Source organism: Pseudophryne corroboree, chromosome 5 (assembly GCF_028390025.1).
Source record: "Pseudophryne corroboree isolate aPseCor3 chromosome 5, aPseCor3.hap2, whole genome shotgun sequence".
NCBI classification, from domain to species: domain Eukaryota; kingdom Metazoa; phylum Chordata; class Amphibia; order Anura; family Myobatrachidae; genus Pseudophryne; species Pseudophryne corroboree.
The window spans coordinates 497,636,238-497,661,098 of NC_086448.1; the positions used below are offsets into that span (position 1 = coordinate 497,636,238).

The 24,861-nt window shown below is 47.2% G+C and overlaps 1 protein-coding gene across 5 annotated transcripts in view; it reads right to left on the bottom strand.

The window, feature by feature from the left end:
* PIGN (phosphatidylinositol glycan anchor biosynthesis class N) overlaps positions 1–24,861 on the bottom strand; it is a 666,839-nt gene that overhangs the window by 623,076 nt on the left and 18,902 nt on the right. For 3 of the 5 annotated variants that reach the window (XM_063922980.1, XM_063922979.1, XM_063922982.1), the window contains exons 2-3: positions 14,478–14,726; positions 5,204–5,325 (exon numbers count right to left, since the gene is read on the bottom strand). The exons of 1 other annotated variant lie outside the window; for it this stretch is intronic. In XM_063922980.1, coding sequence (XP_063779050.1) covers positions 5,204–5,325; positions 14,478–14,726 — 371 coding nt within the window. Of the gene's footprint in view, positions 1–5,203; positions 5,326–12,834; positions 13,303–14,477; positions 14,727–24,861 lie in introns of those variants that run through there. One more of the 5 variants, XM_063922981.1, reaches the window with a different exon arrangement.

Consider the following 24,861-nt stretch of genomic DNA (forward strand, 5'->3'; position numbering starts at 1 on the left):
CAGCCGCCCAAGAAGAGCCCACCTGCCTAGTGGAATGGGCCTTCACCGATTTTGGTAACGGCAATCCTGCCGTAGAATGAGCCTGCTGAATCGTGTTACAGATCCGGCGTGCAATAGTCTGCTTCGAAGCAGGAGCGCCAACCTTGTTGGCCGCATATAGGACAAACAGAGCCTCTGTTTTCCTGATACGAGCCGTTCTGGCTACATAGATTTTTAAAGCCCTGACTACATCAAGGGACTTGGAATCCTCCAAGACATCCGTAGCCACCGGCACTACAATAGGTTGGTTCATGTGAAACGACGAAACCACCTTAGGTAGAAATTGTGGACGAGTTCTCAATTCCGCTCTATCCACATGGAAAATCAGACAGGGGCTCTTGTGGGACCAGGCCGCCAATTCTGACACCCGCCTTGCAGATGCCAAGGCCAATAACATGACCACTTTCCACGTGAGAAATTTTAACTCAACAGTTTGAAATTATTCAAACCAATGTGATTTAAGGAACTGCAACACCACGTTCAGGTCCCACGGTGCCACAGGGGGCACAAAAGGAGGTTGGATGTGCAGTACTCCTTTCACAAAAATCTGTACTTCTGAAAGAGAGGACAATTCCTTCTGAAAGAACATTGATAAGGCCGAAATCTGCACTTTAATGGAACCTAACTTTAGGCCCATATCCACTCCTGTCTGTAGAAAATGGAGAAAACGACCCAGCTGGAATTCTTCCGTAGGAGCATTCTTGGATTCACACCAAGACACATACTTCCTCCAGATACGGTGAGATAGTGTTTCGCCGTTACTGCCTTCCTAGCTTTAAGTAGAGTATGGATGACTTCCCCTGGAATACCATTCCTAGCTGGGATCTGGTGTTCAACCGCCATGCCGTCAAACGTAATTGCGGTAAGTCTTGGAACACACAGGGCCCCTGTTGTAACAGGTCCTCTCTGACAGGAAGCGGCCAAGGATCTTCTGTGATCATTTCCTGAAGATCTGGATACCAGGCCCTTCGAGGCCAATCTGGGACAATGAGTATTGTCTGAACTTTTGTTCTTCTTATGATTCTCAACATTTTTGAGATGAGCGGAAGTGGCGGGAACACATAGACCGCTTGATACACCCACGGTGTTACTAGCGCGTCCACTGCTATTGCCTGAGGGTCCCTTGCCCTGGAACAATATGTCCGAAGCTTCTTGTTGAGGCGTGACGCCATCATGTCTATTTGAGGGAGTCCCAAACAACTTGTCACTTCTGCAAAGACCTCTTGATGAAGTCCCCACTCTCCTAGATGGAGATCATGTCTGCTGAGGAAGTCTGCTTCCCAGTTGTCCACTCCCGGAATGAATACGGCGGACAGAGCGCATACATGATTTTCCGCCCAGCGAAGAATCCTGGTGGCACCCGCCATTGCTGCTTTGCTCCTTGTTCCGCCCAGGCGGTTTACATGCGCCACGGCCGTGATATTGTCTGACTGGATCAGAACGGGTAGGTTGCGAAAGAGATGCTCCGCCTGTCTCAGGCCGTTGTATATGGCCCTTAATTCCAGCACGTTTATGGCAGACAAGCCTACTGGCTTGACCATATTCACTAAAAGGTTTTTCCCTGTGTGACTGCTCCCCAACCTCGGAGGCTCGCGTCCGTGCTCAAGAGAACCCAATCTTAAATTCCAAACCTGCGACCCTCTAGAAGGTGAGCACTCTGGAGCCACCACAGGAGAGATATCCTGGGCCTGGGGGACAGGCTTATCATCTGATGCATTTGGAGATGGGACCCTGACCACTTGCTCAGTAGGTCCCACTGAAAAGTTCTTGCATGGAACCTGCCAAACGGAATGGCCTTGTAGGCCGCCACCATCTTTCCCAACACTCGAGTGCATTGATGAATCGACACTCTTTTTGGTTTCAGTAGAACCCTGACCATGTTCTGGAGTTCCAGAGCTTTTTCCACTGTGAGAAAACCCCTCTGCCGTTCCGTGTCCAGAATCATGCCCAAAAACGACAGCCGAGTTGTCGGGACCAACTGTGACTTCAACTGCCAGCCGTGTTGTTGTAGCACCCTCAGAGAGAGAGACACGCTCTTCAGTAATTGTTCTCTTGATCTCGCTTTTATCAGGAGATCGTCCAAGTATGGGATAATTTTGACACCCTGCTTGCGCAGGAGCACCATCATTTCTGCCATTACCTTGGTGAAAATCCTCGGGGCCGTGGAAAGCCCAAACGGCAACGTCTGAAACTGGTAATGACAATCCTGTACAGCGAATCTCAGGAACGCCTGATGAGGAGGATATATGGGGACATGAAGGTATGCATCCTTTATGTCTAGTGACACCATAAAATCCCCCTCCTCCAGGCTGGAGATCACTGCCCGGAGAGACTCCATTTTGAATTTGAATCTCTTCAAATATAGATTTAGGGATTTTAGGTTCAGAATCGGTCTGACCGAGCCGTCCGGCTTCGGGACCACAAACAGGGTTGAACAGAACCCCTTTCCCTGTTGCAACTGGGGAACCTTGATAATCACTTGCTGTTGACACAGCTTTTGTATAGCCGCCGAAACTATTGCTCTTTCTGGGAGAGAAGCTGGCAAGGCCGATTTGAAAAATCGGCGTGGGGGCACATCTTTGAACTCCAGTTTGTAGCCTTGGGACACAATTCCTATCACCCAAGGATCCAAGTCCGAATGAACCCAGACCTGGCTGAAGAGCTGCAGACGTGCCCCCACCGGTGCGGACTCCTGCAGCGGGGCCCCAGCGTCATGCGGTGGATTTGGTAGAGGTCGGGGAGGACTTTTGCTCCTGGGAACTAGCCGAAGCTGGTGTTCTTTTCCCCCTACCTCTGGTGAGGAAGGATGAACCGCGCCCCTTTCTGAATTTATGAGACCGAAAGGACTGCATCTGGTATTGAGGTGTTTTCTTTTGCTGTGGGGGAATGTAAGGCAGAAAAGAAGACTTACCCACGGTAGCTGTGGAAAGCAGGTCCGCGAGGCCTTCCCCAAACAGAACTTCACCCTTGTAAGGCAAAGCCTCCATAAGTCTCTTGGAGTCAGCATCCCCAGTCCATTGGCGGGTCCACAGAGACCTCCTAGCTGAAATTGTCATGGTATTTGCTCTTGAACCCAAGAGCCCAATATCTCTCGCAGCTTCCCTCATATATAACGCTGCATCTTTTATGTGACATAATGTCAACAAAACATGGTCTTTATCGAGGGTGTCCATGTCAGATGATAAGTTATCTGCACATGCTGCAATTGCGCTCCCCACCCATGCCGACGCTACCGCTGGTCTGAGCAGGGCTCCCGTAGTCGCATAAATTGATTTTAAGGTAGTTTCCTGCCTGCGATCCGCATGATCTTTTAAGGTCGCCGGGTACGGTATGGCCACCTTTTTGGATAAGCGCGTCAGGGCCTTGTCCACTGCGGGAGAGGATTCCCACCGTAACCTGTCCTGTGAGGGTAAAAGATACGCCATTATAATTCTCTTGGGAATCTGCAGCCTCTTGTCTGTAGTTTCCCAAGCCTTTTCAAACAAAGCGTTCAGCTCATGTGATGGTGGAAAGGTTACCTCAGGTTTCTTCCCCTTAAACATAAAGACCCGTGTGTCCGGGACAGACGGGTCCTCTGTGATATGTAATACATCTTTTATTGCAATAATCATGTATTGAATACTCTTTGCCACCCTTGGGTGCAACTTTGCCTCATCATAGTCGACACTGGAGTCGGAATCCGTGTCGGTATCAGTGTCTGCTATCTGGGTAAAGGGACGTTTTTGGAACCCTGAAGGGTCTTGTGACACAGTAAGAGCCATGGAGTGACTCCCTGGTTGGCATTTGGACTCTGCTTTGTCCAATCTCTTATGTAATAAAGTCACATTTGCATTCAAAACATTCCACATGTCAACCCAATTAGCCGTCGGCGGTGCCTCCGGAGACAATACTACCATCTGCTCTGCATCCTCCCTTGAAGAGCCTCCCGCTTCAGACATGTCGACACACACGTACTGACACCCCACACACACTGGGATATATGGATATGGGGACAGACCCACAACAAGGCCCTTTGGAGAGACAGAGAGAAGGTTTGCCAGCTCACACCGAGCGCCCTGTGGTTCTGAAACAAAGTCCCAGACTAGTAAGCGCTTTTATAATAATAAATTTTGCACCAAATTATTGTGCCCCCCCCTCGTTTTGCACCCTGTTACTTGTGTACAGCAGGGGAAGAGTCCAGGAGCAGCTTCTCTGTATGGAGAAAATGGCGCTGGTTAGAGCTGAGGGAACAAGCTCCGCCCCCTCGATGGCGGGCTTCGGTCCCGCTGTTTCTTTATCCTGGCGGGGCTTTATATACTGCCTCAGCAGTATCTATACTTGTGCCAGCCTATATATGAGGTAAAAATTGCTGCCCCGGGCGCCCCCCCTGCGCCCTGCACCCTTGCTGTGCTTTTGTGTGTGTGCGGGAGCATTGGCGCGCAGCGCGACCGCTGCGCGGTACCTCATGAAGATCTGAAGTCTTCTGCCGCCTTTGAAGTCTTCTTGCTTCCTATACTCACCCGGCTTCTATCTTCCGGCTCTGCGAGGAGGATGGCGGCGCGGCTCTGGGACGAACAGCGAGGACGACACCTGTGTTCCGACCCTCTGGAGCTAATGGTGTCCAGTAGCCTAAGAAGCAGAGCCTATCAGTAAAGTAGGTCTGCTTCTCTCCCCTCAGTCCCACGAAGCAGGGAGCCTGTTGCCAGCAGTGCTCCCTGAAAATAAAAAACCTAACAAAAGTCTTTTCTAGAGAAACTCAGTAGAGCTCCCCAGTTTGTGACCAGTCTCCTCTGGGCACAGAATCTAACTGAGGTCTGGAGGAGAGGCATAAAGGGAGGAGCCAGCTCACACCCATTAAAAGGTCTTAGAGTGCCCATGTCTCCTGCGGAGCCCGTCTATACCCCATGGTCCTTACGGAGTCCCCAGCATCCTCTAGGACTAAGAGAAATAATATGTGGAATTCAATATAAGGTCTCATCTACACAGAATACTTTTGTTTAATGTCAAAATGGTGGCCTCCGAATCAGATGTATTTGCAAATTTCACTGTCTGTAAACAGGGTAAGTAAATGCTGGAACTACATTCCTAATGTTATAAACCAAAGCAATGCACAGATTTACATTTCAGAACTTTTTTTTTTTTTTAACAAAAATCCCTGAAGTCATGCATTTATTTTGTAACACACCTTTCGCAACTGCACTGACATCTTCATAAAATCCTGCTATCAGTGCAACATGTCCTGGTCTAGACTCCGTAGGGACTCGAGTGTGAGACACACCACAGCTACCCTTTGTTTGCATAATATCTCTGAAATAGAAGCAAGTGCAAAAAAGTAAGAATTCAGTAAAAAAAATCATTAACACATTTTAAAAAACACAGGGGCAGATGTATTAACCTGGAAAAAGGCATAAGGAAGTGATAAAGCAGTGATAAGCGCAAGGTGATAAACGCACACACCAATAAGCTCCAATATGCAAATTGTCAGGAGCTGACTGGCTGGTGCGTTTATCACCTAGCGCTTACCACTTGCTTATTCCTTCTCCAGGTTAATACATCTGCCCCATCATATTTTAAGTGACTATACAGTAATGGAAACATCATACACCCAGGGGCGGATTGGGATGGAAAATCAGCCCGTGAACTTTATGGAAGCAATCCTAATGGGAATACGGTCTGATAAAGGGGGTGGTGTCTGTTGAGTAGGCCTTCCTTGCATCTTTTGCTGTAGTTGTGTCTGAGAGCAGGGGAGGATTAGGAACTAAAAGTGGCCCTTTAAAATTTTGTAGTAGTGGCCCAACATGGGCAGAACAAGAGGTATAACATACCGAGTAGCCATGGCAGCATCACTGGATGGCAGAGTTACTGTACTGCAGAGATGGAATAACAGAATGAATGGGGACAATGTAGTGTAGTGAGTGCAGTGGGCGGCCCGTCACGTTGGGGGTGGGGCCACATGACTACCCTCAAAACAGGCCCCACAGACACATCAGCCTACCAGGAATCTTCCTGGTGAGCCCATTTGCCAATCCGCCCCTGCATACAACTACTGTACCTTTTTTATGATTAACAAGGAAAATAATATATAAGAGAATACAAATATAAGTTGTATTGCTCTAAAATTGTCAGTATAACAGGCCTACAGAAGTGCTAGATAAATAGGACACAATATGAAGTATTTGTTTTATGATGCACAAAAAGTATACTGAATGTTTTTAGAACTAAAAATCAGTTTTATTAAGCTCTGCACTAATGTCATAAAATGTGATTTATTTATAATACTTCATATCCTTTTGTCAGCCCCCTTATTTACATAAACATTTAAATGTAAGTAAAAAACTGTCTATGGCTAAATTTAACTATATATTTTTTTTAATCTCTGTTTCCCATTATCCTGACAAGTCTTTCTTCTACCACTAAATAAATATCTTCTTTACACAAACTACTACCACAATAAGTGATTCCCACCACCAGTTTAAACCCCCTAATACCAGCAAAGATGCCAGACTGGATAATAATACAATTTTAATTACCTACCGGTAAATCCTTTTCTCGTAGTCTGCAGAGGATGCTGGGGTCCACATTAGTACCATGGGGGGTATAGACGGGTCCACTAGGAGCCACTAGCACTTGAAGAGTTTGAGAGTGTGGGCTGGCTCCTCCATCTATGCCCCTCCTACCAGACTCAGTCTAGAAACTGTGCCCGAGGAGACTGACAACTTCGAGAGAAGGATTTTACACAGATAGTGGAGAGATTCACACCAGCTCAAACATACAAGGCAACCCAAGCTAACTAGCTTGAAACATCAGCAACGGATGAACAAAATTACTTAACCAAGTAACAAAACAGTACTAAACCAAGAACTAAGTAGTACTGAACAAAGTAACAACTACAGGATCACGAAGCGCTGGGCGGGACCCCAGCATCCTCTACGGACTATGAGAAAAGGATTTACCAGTAGGTAATTAAAATCCTATTTTCTCTTACGTCCTAGAGGATGCTGGGGTCCACATTAGTACCATGGGGATGTACCAAAGCTCCCAGAACGGGAGGGAGAGTGCGGAGGCTCCTGCAGAACTTATAGACCAAACTTCAGGTCCTCAGCGGCAAAGGTATCGAACTTGTAGAACCTTGCAAACATGTTCGACCCCGACCAAGTAGCCGCTCGGCAAAGCTGTAAAGCCGAGACACCCCGGGCAGCCGCCCAGGATGAACCCACCTTACGAGTAGAATGGGACTTAACAGACGTAGGACACGGCAATCTTGCCGTAGAATACGCATGCTGGATAGTGAACCTGATCCAGCGAAAGATCATCTGCTTAGAAGCAGGACATCCAAGTTTCTTGGGATCATACAGGACAAACAGAGAGTCCGATTTTCTGTGACGAGTAGTCCTCTTCACATAGATTTTCAGAGCCCTTACAACATCCAATCTTTGATGAAATTGAGGAGTCAGTAGCAACTGGCACCACAATAGGTTGGTTGATATGAAATGCCAACACAACCTTCGGAAGGAACTGCTGACGTGTCCGGAGCTCAGCTCTATGTTCATGGAAGATCAAGTAGGGGCTCTTACAAGACAAAGCCCCCAGCTCCAACACACGTCTAGCAGAAGCTAAGGCCAACAAAGTGAAAGCCTTCCATGTGAGAAACTTGACCTCAAACTCCAGTAGAGGCTCGAACCAATCCGACTGGAGAAACTGCAGCACCACGTTAAGGTCCCATGGTGCCGTAGGCGGCACAAAGGGAGGCTGGATGTGCAGAACCCCTTTCAAAAAGGTCTGAACCTCCGGGAGGGAAGCCAACTGTTTCTGGAAGAAAATGGATAGGGACAAAATCTGGACCTTTACGGATCCCAACCTCAGGCCCAAATCCACACCTGCTTGCAAGAAGAGGAGAAACCGTCCCAGTTGAAACTCCACCGTAAGAAACTTCCTGGACTCACACCAAGATACATATTTTTCCCAAATGCGATGGTAATGTTTAGACGTTACTCCTTTCCTAGCCTGTATCAGGGTAGGAATAACCTTGTTCGGAATGCCCTTCCGAGCGGATATCTGGCGTTCAACCTCCATGCCATCAAATGTAGCCGTGGTAAGTCGTGATAAGCGAACGGACCCTACTGCAGCAGGTCCTCCCGAAGAGGAAGAGGCCTCGGCTCTTCTAGCAGTAGATCCAGAAGATCCGCATACCAAGCTCTTCTTGGCCAGTCTGGAGCAATGAGGATCGCCTGAACTCTTGTTCTCCTTATGAGATTTAGAACTCTTGGAATGAGTGGAAGTGGAGGAACCATGTAAACAGAATGGAACACCCATGGAGTCACTAGGGCGTCCACCGCCACGGCTTGCAGGTCCCTCAACGTGGAACAACACCGCCGAAGCTTCTTGTTGAGATGAGAGGCCATCATGTCTATATGAGGTACACCCCAAAGATCTGTTACCTCCGTGAACACTTCCGGATGGAGTACCCACTCTCATGGATGGAGACCGTGTCTGCTGAGGAAGTCCGCTTCCCAGTTGTGTACTCCCGGAATGAAGATTGCTGACAGCACCAATGCTTGTTTTTCTGCCCAGAGGATGATTCTTGTTACCTCTGACACTGCAGCTCTGCTCTTCATTCTGCCCTGTTGGTTTATGTAGGCCACCGTCATTACATTGTCCGACTGCACTTGAATGCCTCGATCTCGCAGAAGATGGGCCGCTTGGAGAAGACCGTTGTATACGGCTCTTAGTTCCAGAATGTTTATTGGTAGGCTGGATTCCAGGCTTGACCACCTTCCTTGGAAGGTTTCCCACTGAGTGACTGCGCCCCAGCCCCGGAGACTTGCATCCATGGTTAGAAGGATCCAGACCTGAATCCCGAACCTGCGGCCCTCCAGAAGGTGAGGTAGTTGTAGCAACCAAAGGAGTGAAATACTGGCTTTTGGCGACAGAAGTATTTTCTTGTGCATGTGTAGAGGAGATCCCGACCACTTGTCCAGGAGATCCAGTTGGAAGGGCTGAGCATGAAACCTTCCGTACTGTAGAGCCTCTTAAGATGCAACCATCTTCCCCAGAAGGCGAATGCACTAATTAACCGAAACCCGGGCTGGCTTCAGGACATCCCGGACCATTGTTTGTATTACCAACGCTTTCTCCTCCAGAAGAAACACCCTCTGAACTTCTGTGTCGAGGATCATTCCCAGAAAAGACAACCTCCTGGTCGGCTCCAAATGTGATTTTGGAAAATTCAGGATCCAGCCGTGATCCCTGGGCAGATGAGTCGTGAGAACAATGGACTGCAACAAACTCTCCCTGGACGATGCCTTTATCAGCAGATCATCCACATATGGGATTATGTTTGCGGAGAACCATCATCTCTGCCATCACCTTGGTGAACACCCACGGTGCTGTGGAGAGGCCGAATGGTAGTGCCTGGAATTGATATTGACTATCCAACAGTGCAAATCTGAGATAAACCTGGTGAGGCGGCCAAATCGGAATGTGGGGGTACAATTTCAAGTTCAACATTGGTCTGACCGAACCATCTGGTATCGGTACCACGAAAAGGTTTGAATAATAACCCTTGTTTTGCATATGAGGTGTAACTGGGACAATGACCTGTGATTTTTCCAATTTTAGAATGGCTTCCTGTAGGATAGCCCTGTCTGTCAGCAAAGCTGGCAAGCCTGATTTGAAGAATCAGTGAGGCGGGAGTTCTTGAAACTCCAGTCTGTACCCCTGGGACACAATATCCCGTACCCAGGGATCCAGGGCGGATGACACCCAGACGTGGCTGAAACGTATGAGTCTCGCCCCACCAGCCCGTCCTCCAGGCTTTGAGGTCCACCATCATGCTGAGAATTTTGAGGAACCAGAAGCAGGTCTCTGGTCCTGGGAGCCTGCGGGTGCAGGCTTTTTGGATTTTGCCCGACCACCTCTAAAGAAAGTAGTAGAAGGCTTGGGCTTTTTTTTTCTTAGTGGTCTGACAGGACTGCTGCACAGCTGAAGAAAACAGTTTCTTCGTAGAAGGAGTAGCAGAGGGAAGGAAAGGTTACTTAACCGTGGTTGCCGTGGAAATCCACGCATCCAATGTTTCCCCAAATAGAGCCTGACCTGTGTAGGGTAGGTTCTTCACACTTCTCCTGGATTCCGCGTCTACAGACCATTGGTTAAGTCAGAGTCCCCTGCAAGCTGATGCCGACATGGAGGATATCCGTGCAGTCAGCGTACCCAGGTCTTTCAAGGATTCCACAATGAACCCGGCAGAATCCTGTATGTTACGTAAAAACAATTCAATGTCACTTCTATCCATTGTATCCAAATCCTCTAGTAATGTGCCTGACCACCTTACTATGGCTTTAGAAATCCATGCACAGGCAATAGTGGGCCTTAAGGCCACTCCTGAAGCAGTGTATACGGATTTGAGCGTAGTGTCAATCTGACGATCAGCTGGTTCTTTCAACGCGGTAGAACCAGGGACAGGTAAAACCACCATTTTAGACAGTCTGGTGACAGATGCGTCAACAATTGGTGGGTTTTCCCATTTTTTTCCCATCTTCCTCAGGAAAGGGAAAAGCAACCAGAACTCTTTTTAGGATCTGGAATTTATTTTTATTTTTTTTCCGGGTTTTCCCAGGATTTTTCAAATATAGAGTTTAATTCTTTAGACGCGAGTAAGGTTAGCGGGTTTTCTTTTTATCAGTGAAGAAAGCCTCCTCCACCTGCTCAGGTGTAGTGTCATTAATGTTTAACACATCTCTAATGGCCTCAATCATGAGCTGCACGCCCTTTGCAAGGGATGCCGCCCCCCTCAGCACGTCCCCATCACCGTCTGTAGAATCAGAATCGGTATCAGTGTCATCTTGCATAATTTGGGCAAGTGAACGTTTCTGTGGGAACATGCTAGGGGGTTTTGCAGGAATAGGGACAGAGCCTGACCAAACTGCCATAGACTTCTTCAACACCTGAGTTTCAGTCTCAGTATTAGCTACCCTAGTAGAGATCTGAGAGATCATTCCTTTGATAGAAGTTAATCACTCAGGTTCAACAATAGGGATCTGGGACAAAGCATTACAATCCTGTGTACATGGAATGGATCCCTCCTGAGAGGAAACATCTTCTGCAGCATATGACACAGAGTCTTTACACATGGCTATGTGAGATAGGAAACACCCACACACACAGGGAAATGTCAGACACAGTTTCCCCCCCCCAAGTTTGCCACAGAGAGACACAGAGATTGGAGCCAACCCACACACAGCGCTTTTTAAGGTAGAACTAATGAAAATAAAAGCGCAGTCTGTGTAACTTAATAGACTACACACACTTTACACAGCCTCCCCCTCCCTTCCACAACCCCCTGGTACCGTACATTATAGCTGGAGTTGACTTGGAGGGACAGCTCTCCCTGTCAGCGCTTCTGCAGGCAGGAAAATGGAGCTGAATGCTGCTGGGTCCGCTCTGAGAAGCTCCGCCCCCTTTCATGACGCTGCTTCCCGCTCTTCTGAAGATTACACTGGCCTGAGGAAAAGTGCTAGTGTCACAGGCCACCGGGTGGTGAAGTGGCGGTGTTTCGTACCTTAATTTCCCCTGATGATGTCGGTCCCAGTCTTCTTGGACTATGCTTTCTTGTCACTTCTGGATACCCAGCAGAAGGATGAGGACCCCCAAACAGACCCCAGACAAACAAGTCACCACACTTTCGGACAGTGACTGGTATTTTATTATCACCAATAAGGTGTCACTGCAATTGTGTTAAATGGTTTAGTAGGGTAGAATTGAAATTAAGCAATGTCACTATATATAGGAACAGATCAATATGCAGATCAGCAGTTCCAGATCATATGGTATCACAGGTAATATAGTCAAGCATTAAACATTTTAGTTACATATAACAAATTCACGGCTTTTAGGAGAACTCACAATTGCAAGTATTTCTTCAATATACTCGTAAATGTACTTCTCACAAATTATTTATCGTATACTATTACGTCACCATTAACCATAACCTTAAATGTCTATCAATTGACTGGCAGCAAGTAACCAGGAACGGTGTCCAAATTAGTGTCCCAAGTGTCCACACAGTTGCTGTAGAATTACTATTAACCGTAGTGTTCCTTACAGTATCTCAAGTGTCCACTAGAGGGTGTAGGAGTACACTCCGGCAGTGACTAGTAACTGGGTTTTGTATATTATCTCAGATATCTTATAGGAAGGCTTTCAGTACAAATCCTGAGGTAAATACGGACTAAAATAACTGGATGCAATTCTGTCAGATAGCCACTCACTATCTAGGGTAAGGGGGGGATCAATACTGTTCGCACGGGCTGGTTCTGTCGGTACTAGTGCTAACTAATATCACTGTCGCTGTCCCCGGGTGACCTTGCGTAGATTAAAAGCATCAAATTCTCCCCCTGGGCTCTGCCTGTCGGACACGGCTGTGCTGCTGCTGTACTGTCTGGCTGACAGGTGTTATATATCTCAGGGCTCTTCCCCTCTCTGTCTGTAGTAACAAATGGGAATATTGCTGCATGAGGGAAGCACCTGGCTGAGTTGGCAAGGGTTGGCTGGCTGTCAAGTTGAGCTGCTGCTGAAATGGCCTCACTGACTGACAACACCTCTTACTGTCTGTCTGACCCTGGCAGCCTCAGGTGATGGGTGACAGGGGTCTTAGGCTGTGCTGACAGACTTAAACAGGGCTGACTGGAGAATGACACAAAAAGGGGTTCTGGCTGTCACTGGGGTATGGCTGGCTGTGCTGAGGCACTGTCACTGAGGTATGGCTGGCTGTGCTGAGGCACTGTCACAGACACAATGTGAAGGGGCAAGGTTACTCACTGTTCCCCGCAGCTGCACTCCATCCTCTCACTGTCAGGCAGCCTCTTCAGTGCTTCCCAGCTGTGATGACAGAGACTCCATGATGCTTCACTTGCGGCTCGCACGCTGATATGATTCCTGTCAGCACTTCTCTCTCAGCAGCTGCGACGCTTCCCTCCCTAGCGTCTCACTCAGTTGTCGGGCGCAGACGGCTCCACTTGCGACCGCTCACCTTTCGCCGCTGGTCACCCCTTTTAGGGCTCTCTGGACGACAACTCTCCACACTGCAGCCTCACACACTCTCCTCAGAGCAGTAACCCTGCCTCCTCAGCTTCCCGCTCTGTAAAGGTCATGGGGTCAGCCAATCGCAGGGTACTTTTCTCCCAGCTCTCTGGCTGTGACAGTTGGGCTCCTCTGATTCTAGACTTGACTCCCCTGGGTCCTAGTGCCCCCCATGTCAGCTCCTGCTGACATCACTAAAAGTTAGGGGATAGTTAACCTATGCAGTGCTGCGTTGCTAGGCATGGGCCTGTGCTGCAGTGGGAACACCACAGGATAGTGCCACACTAGCAGCGATCCTGGGATCCTGACAGGCTTGTTGGTCAGTGTAGGACAGTATTTCCCAACCGTGGTCCTCAAGGCACATTAACAGTCCTGGTTTTAGTGATATCCAGGCTTGAACACAGGTGACAATTAGTACCTCAGTTATTTTGATTTAACCATCCGTGCTGAAGCCTGGATATCACGAAAACCTGCACTGTTGGTGTGCCTCGAGGACCGCGGTTGGGAATGCCTGGTGTAGGGTGTAGGCGCTCGCTCAGGGGACCCCTCACAGCGCCGCACTATGTACCACTGAGCCCCAGAGTGCAGTTAGTACTGCGCTCCATACCCTGTTGCCGCCATCTTCACACCGTCTCCCCGCTTGCCAGGGGGGGCGGGGGGGGGGGGCGGTGACTAACTAGCCACAGGTCTTCTGACTCTGTAAGGGGGTGGCGGCATGCTACCAGGGTGAGCGATTTCCTGTCGCGGGGAACGTTCGATCCCCTCAGGAGCTCAGTGTCCTGTCAGCGGAGATAGTGGCTCAGACCCAGCAGGGCGGACACTACTCTCCCCCTTAGTCCCTCGAAGCAGGGAGGCTGTTGCCAGCATCATTCCTGTGCCTAAACTCTATTTAAAATACTAAAACTAAAAGAACTCCTATGGAGCTCCCCTAGCTGTGACCGACTCCTCCGAGCACATTTTCTAAACTGAGTCTGGTAGGAGGGGCATAGAGGGAGGAGCCAGCCCACACTCTCAAACTCTTAAAGTGCCAGTGGCTCCTAGTGGACCCATCTATACCCCCCATGGTACTACTGTGGATCCCAGCATCCTCTAGGGCGTAAGAGAAAATATGCTATGTAGCACATCATGATGGTCATCTATGAGAACCATACAGAAACATGAAAATTTAGGTAGGTACAGATACATATATCTTAACAAGCAGGGGAGATGTGAATTGAGGCATGTTTTAGAAGCAAAAGTTGGTAAACTGGGAGCAACAGATTAATAAAAATGAAAAAGCACACATTGAACTCTAAATCACTGGCAACCTGTACACAGTATGTTTATAAAGATTTCTTCGCTGACAGTGCAAAGAGGTTCCTAAGACTGCAGCATGACCTCACCTGAGGTAGGGAGCTCTAGAAGCACCATTCTCATCCAACTCAAAGAAGGTGTCAGCACGTAATCCATCGGCTACAAAGAGCACTAGACGTTTTGCAGGTGGTGTAAGCAATGTGCGCTGCGGGGTCATGCCATGGACCAGCGGAGAGGTAAAATAGATGTCAAAAATAGAGACAAAGAAGACCAGATGTACTAGTAGGCAAACAATGAAAAAGCACAGCATCCTCCAGAAAATCATATGACGACACAGCCTGGGAATGAGGGACAGAATTAAATTCATAACATACTTAAACACACTATACATACACACACACACACACACACATATTAAAACTTCCTGTTATCAGACAGACACAGAAAATATGTATTGAAATCTGCTAGGTAAATATAATAACTTTGCTTAAATTCAAATGGGATTTCTCATTTTTCCACGCTACATACTGTACTCACACCAGTATGTTATGTGCAAACACAATCACACCACCTTAGCAACAAAGGGGGTAATTCCAAGTTGATCGCAGCAGGAATTTAGTTAGCAATTGGGCAAAACCATGTGCACTGCAGGGGGGACAGATATAACATGTGCAGAGAGAGGTAAGGCGCGTACACACTGGTCGATGTATCGGCCGTTCTCTTGAACGGCCGATACATCGCGGGACCGTCGGCCAGTGTGTACGGGCGATACGTCTGTGAACTCCGTCGTTCACAGACGTATCGCGTCGGCCGCGCAGCACAGCCGACAGCCAATATATCCAACGATATATTGGCCCGTCGCTGTGTGTGTACGGGGCGGTCGTCCGACCGCCCGTACACATGCTGCGGCGGCCGGCGGTGATTGACAGGTGAACTGGGCGGGCGCGAGCGCCCGTCCGCCCAGTTCATGACGTCAGTCCCCCGACGGATCGGGCTGTGTGTATGCACAGCACACTGCCCGATCCGTACATAGATATATCTGCAGATCAATTGATCTGCAGATATATCTAATAGTGTGTACCCACCTTTAGATTTGGGTGTGGTGAGTTCAATCTGCAATCTAATTTGCAGTGTAAAAATAAAGCAGCCAGTATTTACCCTGCACAGATACAAAATAACCCACCCAAATCTAACTCTCTCTGCAAATGTTATTTCTCTATCGTCCTAAGTGGATGCTGGGGTTCCTGAAAGGACCATGGGGAATAGCGGCTCCGCAGGAGACAGGGCACAAAAAAGTAAAGCTTTACTAGGTCAGGTGGTGTGCACTGGCTCCTCCCCCTATGACCCTCCTCCAGACTCCAGTTAGATTTTGTGCCCGAACGAGAAGGGTGCAATCTAGGTGGCTCTCCTAAAGAGCTGCTTAGAGAAAGTTTAGTTTAGGTTTTTTTCTTTACAGTGAGTCCTGCTGGCAACAGGATCACTGCAACGTGGGACTTAGGGGGAAAGTAGTAAACTCACCTGCATGCAGAGTGGATTTGCTGCTTGGCTACTGGACACCATTAGCTCCAGAGGGATCGAACACAGGCCCAGCCGTGGAGTCCGGTCCCGGAGCCGCGCCGCCGACCCCCTTGCAGATGCTGAAGCGTGAAGAGGTCCGGAAACCGGCGGCTGAAGACTCCTCAGTCTTCATAAGGTAGCGCACAGCACTGCAGCTGTGCGCCATTTTCCTCTCAGCACACTTCACTGGGCAGTCACTGAGGGTGCAGAGCGCTGGGGGGGGGCGCTCTGAGAGGCAAATATAAACCTTATACAAGGCTAAAAATACCTCACATATAGCCCATAGGGGCTATATGGAGATATTTAACCCCTGCCTGACTGGAAAAATAGCGGGAGAAGAACCCGCCGAAAAAGGGGCGGGGCCTATCTCCTCAGCACACGGCGCCATTTTCTGTCACAGCTCCGCTGGTCAGAACGGCTCCCAGGTCTCTCCCCTGCACTGCACTACAGAAACAGGGTAAAACAGAGAGGGGGGGCACATTAATGGCTATATATATATATATTAAAGCAGCTATAAGGGAGCACTTAATATAAGGATATCCCTTGTATATATAGCGCTTTGTGGTGTGTGCTGGCAGACTCTCCCTCTGTCTCCCCAAAAGGGCTAGTGGGTCCTGTCTTCATTAGAGCATTCCCTGTGAGTTTGCGGTGTGTGTCGGTACGTGGTGTCGACATGTATGAGGACGATATTGGTGTGGAGGCGGAGCAATTGCCAAATATGCAGATGTCACCCCCCAGGGGGTCGACACCAGAATGGATGCCTTTATTTGTGGAATTACGTGATGGTTTATCTTCCCTTAAACAGTCAGTTGAGGACATGAGGCGGCCGGACAATCAATTAATGCCTGTCCAGGCGCCTCAAACACCGTCAGGGGCTGTAAAACGCCCTTTGCCTCAGTCGGTCGACACAGACCCAGACACGGGCACTGATTCCAGTGACGACGGTAGAAATTCAAACGTATTTTCCAGTAGGGCCACACGTTATATGATTTTGGCAATGAAGGAGACGTTACATTTAGCTGATACTACAGATACCGTAAAACAGGGTATTATGTATGGTGTGAAAAAACTACAAACAGTTTTTCCTGAATCAGAAGAATTAAATGACGTGTGTGATGAAGCGTGGGTTGCTCCTGATAAAAAGTTGATAATTTCAAAAAAGTTATTGGCATTATACCCTTTCCCGCCAGAGGTTAGGGCGCGCTGGGAAACACCCCCTAAGGTGGACAAGGCGCTCACACGCTTATCCAAACAAGTGGCGTTACCCTCTCCTGAGACGGCCGCACTTAAGGATCCATCAGATAGAAAGATGGAAGTTATTCAAAAGAATATATACACACATGCAGGTGTTATACTACGACCAGCTATAGCAACTGCCTGGATGTGCAGTGCTGGAGTAGTTTGGTCAGAATCCCTGATTGAAAATATTGATACCCTAGATAGGGACAATGTTTTACTGTCGTTAGAACAAATAAAGGATGCATTTATCTATATGCGTGATGCACAGAGGGATATTTGCACACTGGCATCTCGGGTGAGTGCTATGTCCATTTCAGCCAGAAGAGCCTTATGGACACGACAGTGGACAGGCGATGCGGATTCAAAACGTCACATGGAGGTTTTGCCGTATAAAGGGGAGGAGTTATTTGGAGTTGGTCTATCAGACTTGGTGGCCACGGCTACTGCCGGGAAATCCACTTTTTTACCTCAAGTCACTCCCCAACAGAGAAAGGCACCGACCTTTCAACCGCAGCCTTTTCGCTCCTACAAAAATAAGAGAGCAAAGGGCTTGTCGTACCTGCCACGAGGCAGAGGAAGAGGGAAGAGACACCAACAGGCAGCTCCTTCCCAGGAACAGAAGCCCTCCCCGGCTCCTGCAAAAACCTCAGCATGACGCTGGGGCCTCTCAAGCGGACTCGGGGACAGTGGGGGGCCGTCTCAAAAATTACAGCGCGCAGTGGGCTCACTCGCAGGTAGACCCCTGGATCCTGCAGATAATATCTCAGGGGTACAGGTTGGAATTAGAGACGGATCCTCCTCATCGTTTCCTGAAGTCTGCCTTACCAACCGTCTCTTCCGAAAGGGAGAGGGTGTTGGAAGCCATTCACAAGCTGTACGCTCAGCAGGTGATAGTCAAAGTACCCCTATTACAACAAGGAAAGGGGTATTATTCCACTCTATTTGTGGTACCGAAGCCGGATGGCTCGGTAAGGCCTATTCTAAATCTGAAGTCCTTGAACCTCTACATAAAAAAGTTCAAGTTCAAGATGGAGTCACTCAGAGCAGTGATAGCGAACCTGGAAGAAGGGGACTTTATGGTATCCTTGGACATCAAGGATGCGTATCTACACGTTCCGATTTACCCCGCACACCAGGGGTACCTCAGGTTCATTGTTCAAAACTGTCACTATCAGTTTCAGACGCTGCCGTTCGGATTGTCCACGGCGCCTCGGGTCTTTACCAAGGTAATGGCCGAGATGATGATTCTTCTTCGAAGAAAAGGCGTATTAGTTATCCCATACTTGGACGATCTCCTAATAAGGGCAAGGTCCAGAGAACAGCTGGAGACAGCTTTAGCACTATCTCAAGAGGTGCTAAGACAACACGGGTGGATTCTGAATATTCCAAAATCCCATTTAATCCCGACAACTCGTCTGCTGTTCCTAGGAATGATTCTGGACACGGTTCAGAAAAAGGTTTTCCTTCCAGAGGAAAAAGCCAAGGGGTTATCCGATCTGGTCAGGAACCTCCTAAAACCAGGAAAAGTGTCAGTACATCAATGCACAAGAGTCCTGGGAAAAATGGTGGCTTCTTACGAAGCAATTCCATTCGGCAGATTCCATGCAAGAATATTCCAAAGGGATCTGTTGGACAAATGGTCAGGGTCGCATCTGCAGATGCACCTGCGAATAACCCTGTCACCAAAGACAAGGGTGTCACTTCTGTGGTGGTTGCAGAAGGCTCACCTATTAGAAGGCCGCAGATTCGGCATTCAGGATTGGATCCTGGTGACCACGGACGCCAGCCTGAGAGGCTGGGGAGCAGTCACACAAGGAAGAAACTTCCAGGGAGTATGGACGAGTCTGGAAAAGTCTCTTCACATAAACATTCTGGAACTAAGAGCAATCTACAATGCTCTAAGCCAGGCGGAACTTCTCCTGCAAGGAAAGCCGGTGTTGATTCAGTCGGACAACATCACGGCGGTCGCCCATGTAAACAGGCAGGGCGGCACAAGAAGCAGGAGTGCAATGGCAGAAGCTGCCAAGATTCTTCGCTGGGCGGAGAATCACGTGATAGCACTGTCAGCAGTGTTCATCCCGGGCGTGGACAACTGGGAAGCAGACTTCCTCAGCAGACACGATCTTCATCCGGGAGAGTGGGGTCTACATCCAGAAGTCTTCAACATGTTAATAGACCGTTGGGAAAGACCAATTGTAGACATGATGGCGTCTCGCCTCAACAAGAAACTGGACAAATATTGCGCCAGGTCAAGAGATCCACAGGCAATAGCTGTGGACGCACTGGTAACTCCTTGGGTGTACCAGTCAGTGTATGTGTTTCCTCCTCTGCCGCTCATACCAAAGGTATTGAAGATCATACGGCAAAGAAGAGTAAGAACAATACTAGTGGTTCCGGATTGGCCGAGAAGGACTTGGTATCCGGAACTTCAAGAGATGCTCACGGACGAACCGTGGCCTCTACCTCTGAGAAGGGACCTGCTACAGCAGGGTCCCTGTCTTTTTCAAGACTTACCGCGGCTGCGTTTGACGGCATGGCGGTTGAACGCCAGATCCTAAAAGGGAAAGGCATTCCAGAAGAAGTCATTCCTACCTTGATTAAGGCACGGAAGGAAGTCACCGTGAAACATTATCACCGCATTTGGCGAAAATATGTAGCGTGGTGCGAGGATCGGAGGGTTCCGACGGAGGAATTCCAACTGGGTCGTTTCCTACATTTCCTGCAATCAGGATTATCTATGGGTCTCAAATTGGGATCCATTAAGGTTCAAATTTCGGCCCTGTCAATATTCTTCCAAAAAGAATTGGCCTCTGTCCCTGAGGTCCAGACTTTTGTCAAGGGAGTACTGCATATACAGCCTCCTGTGGTGCCTCCGGTGGCACCGTGGGATCTAAATGTAGTTTTAGATTTCCTCAAATCCCATTGGTTTGAACCATTGAAAAAGGTGGATTTGAAATATCTCACATTGAAAGTGACTATGTTACTAGCCCTGGCCTCTGCCAGGAGAGTATCTGAATTGGCGGCTTTATCTTATAAAAGTCCTTATCTAATCTTCCATTCGGATAGGGCAGAACTGCGGACTCGTCCGCATTTTCTCCCTAAAGTGGTATCAGCATTTCATCTGAACCAACCTATTGTGGTGCCTGCGGCCACTAGCGACTTGGAGGACTCCAAGTTGTTGGACGTTGTCAGAGCCTTAAAAATATACATTGCAAGGACGGCTGGAGTCAGAAAACCTGACTCGCTGTTTATATTGTATGCACCCAACAAGTTGGGCGCACCTGCTTCTAAGCAGTCGATTGCTCGTTGGATTTGTAACACAATTCAACTTGCACATTCTGTGGCAGGCCTGCCACAGCCTAAAACTGTAAAAGCCCACTCCACAAGGAAGGTGGGCTCATCTTGGGCGGCTGCCCGAGGGGTCTCGGCATTACAACTCTGCCGAGCAGCTACGTGGTCGGGGGAGAACACGTTTGTAAAATTTTACAAATTTGATACCCTGGCAAAGGAGGACCTGGAGTTCTCTCATTCGGTGCTGCAGAGTCATCCGCACTCTCCCGCCCGTTTGGGAGCTTTGGTATAATCCCCATGGTCCTTTCAGGAACCCCAGCATCCACTTAGGACGATAGAGAAAATAAGAATTTACTTACCGATAATTCTATTTCTCGGAGTCCGTAGTGGATGCTGGGCGCCCATCCCAAGTGCGGATTATCTGCAATACTTGTACATAGTTATTGTTAACTAATTCGGGTTATTGTTAAGGAGCCATCTTTAAGAGGCCCTTTCTGTTGTCATACTGTTAACTGGGTTTAGATCACAAGTTGTACGGTGTGATTGGTGTGGCTGGTATGAGTCTTACCCGGGATTCAAAATGCCTCCCTTATTGTGTATGCTCGTCCGGGCACAGTACCTAACTGGAGTCTGGAGGAGGGTCATAGGGGGAGGAGCCAGTGCACACCACCTGACCTAGTAAAGCTTTACTTTTTTGTGCCCTGTCTCCTGCGGAGCCGCTATTCCCCATGGTCCTTTCAGGAACCCCAGCATCCACTACGGACTCCGAGAAATAGAATTATCGGTAAGTAAATTCTTATTATCTGCCTCCCCTGCAGTGCACATGGTTTTGCCCAACTGCTAACTAAATTCTTGCTGCGATCAACTTGGAATTACCCCCAAAATGTCCAAATTGAGTCAGTTAAATGACAATAGTAGCTCACCAATGCTTGGACTTGAAACAATGTTAGCTGCATGTGTAAACAAAACCTAGTGGGTTGTTCTCAATATAACATTAGAATCAAGTTCATAAACACAGCATGATGTGCTACGTATGTGCATCGCCATGGACAGCCATTGTATTTTACCAAGCTAACTCTCCTGGCCATGTGTAAACACACTGCTCTAGCAGAGCCATCTCACATTCAGTCAGCACAGTACTGCCACCTTGTGACACCTCACTTTTCCACCATCAGTATCAGGAGTTTAAAAGATGTATTTTTTGTTTCCAAATTTGCAGTGTAAGCATATAGATAATGCTTTAAACAGAGTGAAAATCAATAAGGGAAAAGTGGTTCTTTATGGCTGTGCTTACCCAAATGATTTATAAAGAATTATACTAAACAACAATAAAGCAATAACAATAAAAGCTGACAGATGCCAGACTGGAAGAACAGAAAAAAAAACACTGTAAATTTATTTTATCTGAGGTGCCAGTAAAAATTACATTTAGGGATAAGTTCTAGGACCAAAAGATAATTCTGCTATTACTTCTCTCATAGAATATACATATACTTTATGTTTGTTACAGTAGAAAGTCAGTAGTAGAAGAAGTTCCGGTATGAATGGTCGACCATGTTATGGTCGACAGTCATTAGGTCGACCACTATTGGTCGACATTGGCATGGTCGACATGGACACATGGTCGACACATGAAAATGGTCGACACATGAAAAGGTCGACATGATTTTTTTTACTTTTTTTGGTGTCGTTTTTTGCGTAAAGTGACTGGGAACCCCAATTAGTGCACCGCGTCCCCTCGCATGGCTCGCTTCGCTCACCATTCTTCGGGCATGGTGCCTTCGCTCCGCTACCGCTTCGCTCGGCACAGATTACCGGTCTAATCGTAGTCCACGTGGATCGTAAAGTATGGAAAAGTTCCCCAAAAGAAAAAAAAGTTAAAAAACTCATGTCGACCTTTTCATGTGTCGACCTTTCATGTGTCGACCATTTTTTCATGTGTCGACCATGTGTCCATGTCGACCATGTCAGTGTCGACCAATAGTGGTCGACCTAATGACTGTCGACCATAACACGGTCGACCATGTGAACGGATACCAGTAGAAGAGGGATAGAAAAAAAATCAATGAGCCACGGAATTTCTAAATTTTTACTGCTAGCACCTACCTTTTTTCTATATATTCCTTACAGATTTTTAAAGATTAAATGTTTCCATGCTCCTACATAATTTAACCTTACTCTTAGATTTATCTGAATGGTTCCCATATTGTAGCTCATTCTGTCCACCCATTACACAGGGTTTATGAAGATCAGAGCTTCACTTTTGTCATCCCATGTATAAATTGCTTGTGCTAACCTACTATAAAACAGCTTCATTATGTATGACCCTAGATAAAGGAAAGACATAGATCAGCAGTGTGTGTAATAGAGATCTTGTGCTGAATAAAAGGTTGGGGAAATTAACATAATACTAGGACATTAGCATATTTCCATCAGTTCTACCACATTCTGACTTGAAGGTCAGTATTATAATTCTTCTTTATCTATGTCATATAGATACATACAAAAGGTATATACATATCTAATTGTTAACCATCTATATCCCACAGTGGTGACCATCTGGCAGGCAAACGGAACAGAGTGCTAATAATAATACTGTGACACTTGTTTTATGTTCATGTACATGTGTCATGTATGTATTCACAAGTTGTCACATTCTCAATACTGCTTTATGGCACTGATCTGATGCCCATCCAACTGGCTACAGCCCTCCTATTCCTTCAATGCAGCCAGAGCCAGAAGACTTGGGCTGCAAATGGAGAAGGGTCTTATAGGTCCAGCAAATTCCAAGTCAGCAGCAATGTTAATTCCAGAACTGCAAACTTAAGGGGCATACACACGGTGCAATTCTGGATATGGCTGATTTTGACTTTGCAATTTCCCTTGAACTCCCCAGAGCCCAGAACCACCGATATTGACTATAAACACAGAGCAATTTTGGCTATGGCCAATTTTGACTATACTAGAAATAGCTCATTGTAGATTGTACACTTTCTAGTCAATATTGACCTGCCTGCACAGTCTATTTTTCCCTGCGATGCTGACCCCGTGGGAGCACACATCAGCATTGCAAGCTGTATACACATGGTGTAATATGTACTATGTTTTCTACCAATATGGACTATATAGTCCATATCGGTAGTTCATATCGCACTGTGTATATGCCCCTTTAGCTGACCAGATGGAGAGTATTATACAATAAAGTACAGCTTTCTAATTCCATAGTTTTCATATGTACCAAGCTCTGGATTGCAATGTATTCTGGGGCTTGGATGCAGTGGGTAAAGCCAGCCTTTGCTGGTGTTACCCTATAGAAGCCTATGGGCTTCTCTCCACATTCTTCCATCCTCCTATTTGATATCTGTTTCCAATATGCGTCCCCCAGCGGTAAATATTTTTTTCAAATGACTATTTTTGGCAGCAGTGAAACAAACAGTGTTTAATGTGACACACAAAACATGACCAGTTAAATAAGTGAAATACCATCTATATCACAGGTTCCAAGCGTTTTCAACATAGGCCTTTGGCAAATAATCATAATGTATTGTCAATAATATAGGAGTATAGAAGACAAAATCAAACAACAACAAAAACTTAATCTGTGAGGGATAAATGTAGAACAATAGAGTGTGTGAAACTTGACAACAACAGAAAAGAAAGCGTTCATGAGTGCCAGCGGCAAAGTATTATTCTATAGAAATGAGGGGCTCCAGATATTAGTAAAGTAGAGTATCATCATACATCAAACTAGAAATATATCCGTTGAGGCTATAAACCATAGTCTATTGATGGCCAAGGGAGTAGAATTCTTCTAATCTTTAGCCATTAAGGTTTCAGCTGCATTACAAAGAAGTCTGGAAAAAAATTTTAACTCTACAATTGCACCAGCCCCATGCTAGCTGCAAGAGATCCCTCCCAACTATAGTTACCGGCAGCGTTTCAGAGCTTCTATTTATATACCAAGGTAATCTGCAATCTTGTTCTTGTGGATAAGGGGGGGGGAGTGAAAGTATAGAAGGGCGAATGATAATTTGCATATATTAGTGATACAGTACTTGCATTGATATGAACAAATTTTCTATTATTTTTTTAATACAATTACATTGTGGGGTTTCTATTTGGGTAAGGTAGGAGGTCAAGGGGTTGCAGGTACACTTTAGGCCATTAGGGGTGTTCCCACACTGACCCCTGGGGAACCTCCCTTGTGTTAATACAGGTGGAGGCATAACCAAGAAAACTGTCATTAAGAAAGGTCCAAAGGCTGTATACTGGGCCCATGTAAACCACCTGCAGAGAAAGAAGCAGGTGAGCATTTGTTACATTTTGTTTAAAAGCTTTACTAGATTGTGGCAACTTTTTATAGCATTTAGAAATGTAAGTTCCCTG